This window comes from Chelmon rostratus, chromosome 9 (assembly GCF_017976325.1).
Source record: "Chelmon rostratus isolate fCheRos1 chromosome 9, fCheRos1.pri, whole genome shotgun sequence".
Lineage (NCBI taxonomy): Eukaryota > Metazoa > Chordata > Actinopteri > Chaetodontiformes > Chaetodontidae > Chelmon > Chelmon rostratus.
This window is the reverse complement of record NC_055666.1, coordinates 12,437,425-12,443,424: the sequence shown is the minus strand read 5'-3', so window position 1 is coordinate 12,443,424 and position 6,000 is coordinate 12,437,425. Positions and strand designations below refer to the sequence as shown.

The window sequence follows — 6,000 nt, the reverse complement described above, 5'->3', positions numbered from 1 at the left end:
GTATTCTTTGTTCTGAGCATTTTACTATAACATACATGCTCGAACTTGCAAAGCGCGGGAAAAACCTGACAGTGACAGGAGCAGGGAAATGCTTGGGATTTTTTCCGAGTTACAACACTGCAGCATAAAACAATGTGACAAATTGTGACGGAAAAGCAACGCCCGATTTTTCACACACATGTGCAGCTGACACATGGTGAGGTTTATGCGGTACGGGCAGCCATTCAAAAAGAACAGACAGGGAGTATCTGCGGTGGGCCACTCCTCTTTTTCCATTTGTTTTATAAACTCCTTCCTCACTTCCTCTCCTCTCCTTCGCCATCATGGCTTTCACTGGGAAATATGAGCTGGAGAGTCAAGACAAGTACGAGGAGTTTCTGGAAGCGATCGGTACATGGATTTTCTTTACTGATGCATAAGCCATCAATGGATAACTGTGAGCCATCGCTCAGTTAAAAGTTTGTCGAATCTCTGTCACAGGGTTCCTCAATGCCAAGACAGACCACAAGGTGGTTACAGAGGTGCTTCAGGATGGGGACGACTTCACCTGGACGCAAACCATTCCCAACTGGACCTGGTCCAACAAGTTCAGCGTTGGTCAGGAATGTGAGCTGGTGACAATGACGGGCTCCAAATTCAAGGTGAGTTCATCACAGGCTCTGATCATAAAATGATCGTTTCACAGCAAAGCTGGCGCATGTTCACAACTTGCCATGAAGCTTTTATGCAAGCTCACTGGACATTTCCCTCTGTGGCATTTTGTCCTTGTAACCTGCAGGCTCCTGTCACTATGGAGGGTGGCAAGATTTCAATACAGTTTCCTCAGTACCACTTCACAGCAGAGCTCATTGAAGATAAACTAGTAATGGTAAGAGAAGCAACCACTTCACATGTGCAAAATCAACAAACCTCTGACCCCAATGTACTTACTGAGACTAATTCTCTCAAATAATTTTTCAACAACCTGAATAAAAATTGTAGCGTATTGTATTTTCATCCCCAATCATCTTCATCTGTTCCATGCCATGCTCTCCAGACTTGCGTAACTCCAGGAGAGAAGGGTGTGACATTCAAAAGAATTAGCAAGAGGATCTAATCCTGCGAGACGTGACATGCTTCAATGGAAAAGAGGCTGCGGGAGGTCACACACGACATGAAACTGCTTGCTCGAAGCACTGAAGCGAGAGGAACAAAGTAGCCATCTGTAGGGAGGAGCAAGTGGAACATCTCGTGCCTTCACAGGACTGCATTTTGTTGTTTGGCTTTTGATAGAAGTAATGAAACTATGTACTGTATTTCTGCAAGATGAAGCAATTTGTCTGTACCAGAGTCTGTGTTTGATCCAATAAAAATTTCCTAATTATAGCCTGTTTTGCCAAGCAATAATGGGGTTTTCTGTGGACAAAGACAAACCACTATTTCACCAGAAGATAAGACAGATATGTTGAAGGATAGCATCAGCATCAGAGTTAGTTAATGGTTAAAGTTTGAATCCATGTGGAAACAATCAAATGTGACACAAACACACCCAGCTAGTCTGTGCTGAACAGATGAGAGCATCCCTCTGGTATCATATACAGTCATTTTATCTCAGCTGAGCAGAAGATGCGTTTTTCCCTCTCTTATTCAGTTTACAAAGCAATACTGATTCAGGTCCACTAGTTTGAATAAACAAGGCGATTGTATCTGGTCAGTATGTAGACGCTAAGTTGTGATTTGTATGTCTCTTATTGTTTTTACCCAAATGTAAAATGTTTTAGTCATAAAAGACCCTTCTTCCTTTCACAGTTTGTGGCCTGCAGGATGTGTGCAGAAGGTGTATATGTATATATGTATATATACATATACACTTTACATATACACTTTACACTTTACATACATATATATGTAAAGTTAGCTGTGGCAACATGAGCCGCTGTCTTCCCAACAACAGAGTAGAGCTGCAACGATTAATCGATTAGTCAGTCCACAGAACGTTAATCAGCAACTCTTTTGATAATCGGTCAATGGTTTCAGTCACTTTTCAAGCAACAATCTCAAACATTTTCTGATTCCAGCTTCTTAAATGTCAGGAGTTTCTGCTTTTCTTTGTCATTTATTGCAGTAAATGAAGAGTTTTGGGGTTTTGGACTGTTGGTTGGACAAAGGAGGCAACTTAAAGACACTTTGGGAAGTTGTGGTGTGCTTTTTGACAATGTTTTGACATTTTTATAGACTAAATTATTAATCGTGAATTGGCAGATTGTTTGATGCAGCCCAAAAAAAAAAGCTTTTAAACATGCAGACTTTGCATGACATAGTCTGAACCTTTGAATATTGACAATGTGTGAGCAAAAAGCCATTTAATTTGCACACTGTTAGCATTTACAACAGGGCTTGAGGAAAGTCCAAAGTAAAGGAAACACATCTTTCAATATTCATGACATTGTGCTGAAACAACAAATCATTGTACACAAAGAGATGAATGCCAAATGCTTGAACTACAAAGATTTATTGCTGCATCTTTTTCACGTCTCATTAAATGATGCAGTTCATTTTTCCTTCTTACTAATCATCTTGTTTGTAACTGCACCAATAGTGTTCACCTAAAAAAAAAGAAGCGAGAAAAAAGAAAAGACATATGAAGATAATTCAGAAAGCTGTTTTCTCTGTCACGCACACACATATTCATTCGTCACATTTGTGCTCACCTCGATGAGCTTGTCACCATCCACCTCAGCGGTGTAAAGGTATTTGGGGAACTGGATCTTGAGTTTACCACCATCCAAAGTGACAGTGGTCTAAAAAAAACCAACAAAACAAAATAATAATAAGTATGATCAAACTGCAGTGATTGTTTAAAATATCATAAAACATTTTAGAAGAAAGAAACATGAAAAGACCTTGAACGTCTCGCCATCCAGAGTCTCCAGTTCGCTCTCCTTCCCGATGGGGAACTTGTTATTCCAGGTTCGGTCCATCAGAAATTTAGTCAGCCTGAAGGTGTCATTCTGATAGATATCAGTTATAATTTCATGGTTGCTGGGGTCTTTGACGTCTTTAATTCCTACAGAGAATATAAGACACAGTACACACCAAACTGCACATTTTAATCCAATATGTCTGAATGTGTTTTTTTCTGTAAGTCAGCACAGGTCGCTTACCGAGAGCCTTCAAGAAATCCTGGTAGTTCTCCTGGCTCTCCAGCACATATTTCCCAGTAAAAGCCATGATGGTGCAAACACTCTGCTACCTGCTGCCGAACTACACTACACAAGCACCTGGAATCACTTTATATGCCGTTTTGTTCTCTTTATGCAAAATTTTGGGTAGGGCTCATATCTGTTTTTCGTCAGTTTAATCAAATTAAGTGAGATCTGTAGAGAAATGTGTCTCTAATTGTTTGTTCTGCAGTCATTTTTTTCCGGTTATGCAATAAGCAAATTTACAGTAGGGTGTTTTCCATTACATTCAGCTTTACCCACTAAACTTTGAGCACATAAATCACTGAACACTAACATATTTCCAAAGAGAGCTCCCTGCCACAGCTCTCCACCGAGCTCACAATTCACCAGCTCCTTCAAGGAAGTTAGAGAACTGGAATGAATGGTTTCTCTGATGCCTGAGAGGAGACATTTCAAGTTCTTTAACCTTGTAGGAAGGAAAAAACATTGACTGCCCACAGCCAAGAAATAATCTAACACACATCCCCTGTCAAACTGATGTTCGTCATCTTCACAAGTGTAGATTAAATGAACAAGATATAGTATGATAATAAGGGAGCTTCAGAGGCGCTGCTGGCACGATGGTAGTTACCTTCAGACAGAGCCAGGCTAGCTGTTTCCCCCTGTTTCCAGTCGTTATGCTAAGCTAAACTAGCTGGCTGTTTTATGTTTTATGGACGTGAGAGTATCAAACAACATCTAACCAGCAAGAAAACAATTAATCACCAAGATGAGGATCAGGGCCCAGCTCTGTGTGGACACAGTGTTTTGTTGTGTACCAGATGATCCCTGCTTGTAGACTAAACGAGACCAGCTGTAGCCCAACATGACTGGAGATTATGAGAGATTTGTGGTTCGTCTCTGTCTGTTCTGCACGGTCAGGGAAACAGAACTGTGTCAGCGGATGTCATTAGATCAGCTTCTTTTCTTGCTGAATGCTGTCTTCTGCAAACATCCTTTCAGCTGTTATCTCCGACTTTGCAGTGACATAGATAAATGAGCCTTTGTGACAGCTTGTGCCACCAGTGCTTTGTCATGTTGCCAGCTATCCACTGTGGATTGTGCAACAAAATGAGCCAACAAATGGCCCAACAAGCGAGTTACGCTAGCTTCGAAAACGTCTATAACGCAGGCCTCCGAGAGCCTCCAAGCATTCCCTGAAATTCAGCCCTGTTAATCCACAGAGTGTATCAGCCTGTCTGATCGTGTGCCATCTGTGGTGTTTATGTAAAAAGCCGAATTTCCTCTTCTATTAAAGCCTGCACACCAGCTGTCATGACACCAAACTTCCTGTCTGTGTACCCGCTACTCTGGAGCAGGCGGAAGACCAAATGCTGCAGAGCAGGACGAGAGTTCAGAATCTCACAGCTCCATAATAAGCTCGACTGACTGCCACAGCACTGAGAGAGACCCACGTGATCGGTAGCTGTTACGCTCTTCTGATAAGCGAGGAGGTGTTGTAGACACACGGCTTGAAACAGGGTTTTCTGAGTCAGTGCCTCTCCTCAGGACATCTCTTCAGTAGGAGCGCTGAACGTGAACATGGCGGAGGATCACACATTGAACAGGTGAACACAAATAAAAAGCACCAGTGCTAATGTTCCACGGAGCACAGCTGTCATGATCCTTATGAAGTGTGCTCACAGGTACTGGAGGATCCAGATCTGCTGGGAGAGGCTTATGGGATACATTCAAACAGCCAGTGGGCAAAGAGGCAGAATATTACACATTGCATATAAGCATCGCTTCCCCTGAGAGGAAGAAGCCTGAGCTGCTTGCACAGTGTGAGCAACCTGGGAGAAATCTTTATGTCTGGTGCCAGGACGTTCAGAGGGAGGCTTCACGTCATACAAACATCCTGTCTTTGTTTGTCTGAATTATAATATAGAAACGGTTATAATACATTTGGTTATGTCAGTTTGACTTGTCTTCCTTTTTCTTTATTGTATTTGCTGAACTTGACACTCTGTTAGGTAACTGGTCTCATCAGACTTTTTTTTTATCTTGTTCTGCTCCCTTCTTATTATTATTGGCTTCTCTTGCTCCTCAAAATGTAAATAAACTAAATTAAAGCAAATATCTGCCGGGGATGTCTGTCTTTCATCAGTATTACTAAGCAAAAACTAACGGCTGCAGGCGCAGCTGGCGAGCAGGGCCCGGCCTCGGCTCGGCTCGGCGCAGGTGGTTGAATATATTTTAATGGATGTTTGATTAATGTGAACCGTGCCTGAGGAGGTTCTGGTGTGGTTAACGTGGGATGAGAGTGCGTGGCATGATGAACACCTGTGCACACGATACAAGGAAAAACTCTTATTTATTGAGAGCATGTCACTCAGGTGCTCATTCCACTTTAATGAGTGTTACTTGAGGTTTTAATGTATATTGCAGTTTATTGGGAAGTTTGAGGGTTATTGATTTCAAATACAACATGTCACATAGCCTGGTTCCAGATCTCTGAATCACCACGTCTCCAATTTCTTTCAGCAGTTAGAAAAGAAATGAAGTGATAAGAAGAAAATCATGCAGTTGAATAAAAAGGCACTTCGGCCTCATTACCAAGCTAACGTGAGCATCTGAGTAGCTTGTGACCGAAGTACCAAAAGTAAATTGTTGTTTCAAGTTTTGGCAAGTGATTTCAAACTGGAGATGCAAGAGTATTCGATGGAGAACACTTCTTTTACTGCTCCTTTTTCTTCTACAGTTAAAGTTTTGGTTCAGATGTACAGATGTCTGAGTGCAGAGGTCACCGTCGTCTCATACTGCCTGTCCAGACACGACCACTGTCCGACACTTAACA

General features: G+C 41.9%; 2 protein-coding genes across 2 annotated transcripts; one reads left to right on the top strand and one right to left on the bottom strand.

Moving 5' to 3' along the window:
* Window positions 1-236: 236 nt before the first annotated feature.
* LOC121611593 (gastrotropin-like) lies at window positions 237-1,785 on the top strand. Its single transcript, XM_041944217.1, has 4 exons — window positions 237-390; window positions 481-641; window positions 779-868; window positions 1,037-1,785. Exons 1-4 carry the CDS (start codon window positions 324-326, stop codon window positions 1,094-1,096), a joined length of 378 nt encoding a protein of 125 aa, XP_041800151.1. The 5' UTR covers window positions 237-323; the 3' UTR covers window positions 1,097-1,785.
* A 580-nt stretch (window positions 1,786-2,365) lies between these two features.
* Window positions 2,366-3,238, bottom strand: LOC121611594 (gastrotropin-like). Its single transcript, XM_041944218.1, has 4 exons — window positions 3,144-3,238; window positions 2,883-3,046; window positions 2,691-2,780; window positions 2,366-2,585 (listed from the first exon to the last, which is right to left on the bottom strand). Exons 1-4 carry the CDS (start codon window positions 3,208-3,210, stop codon window positions 2,532-2,534), a joined length of 375 nt encoding a protein of 124 aa, XP_041800152.1. The 5' UTR covers window positions 3,211-3,238; the 3' UTR covers window positions 2,366-2,531.
* Between the last annotated feature and the right edge of the window lie 2,762 nt (window positions 3,239-6,000).

Excerpts from the sequence above, each read along its gene's own strand:
- LOC121611593 (XM_041944217.1), top strand. The coding sequence starts at position 324 with ATGGCTTTCACTGGGAAATATGAGCTGGAGAGTCAAGACAAGTACGAG. Across the intron at positions 642-778 it reads TGACGGGCTCCAAATTCAAG|GCTCCTGTCACTATGGAGGG; the intron begins GTGAGTTCATCA and ends TGTAACCTGCAG. Across the intron at positions 869-1,036 it reads TTGAAGATAAACTAGTAATG|ACTTGCGTAACTCCAGGAGA; the intron begins GTAAGAGAAGCA and ends CATGCTCTCCAG.
- LOC121611594 (XM_041944218.1), bottom strand. The coding sequence starts at position 3,210 with ATGGCTTTTACTGGGAAATATGTGCTGGAGAGCCAGGAGAACTACCAG. Across the intron at positions 2,781-2,882 it reads TGGATGGCGAGACGTTCAAG|ACCACTGTCACTTTGGATGG; the intron begins GTCTTTTCATGT and ends GGTTTTTTTTAG. Across the intron at positions 2,586-2,690 it reads ATGGTGACAAGCTCATCGAG|GTGAACACTATTGGTGCAGT; the intron begins GTGAGCACAAAT and ends CTTTTTTTTTAG.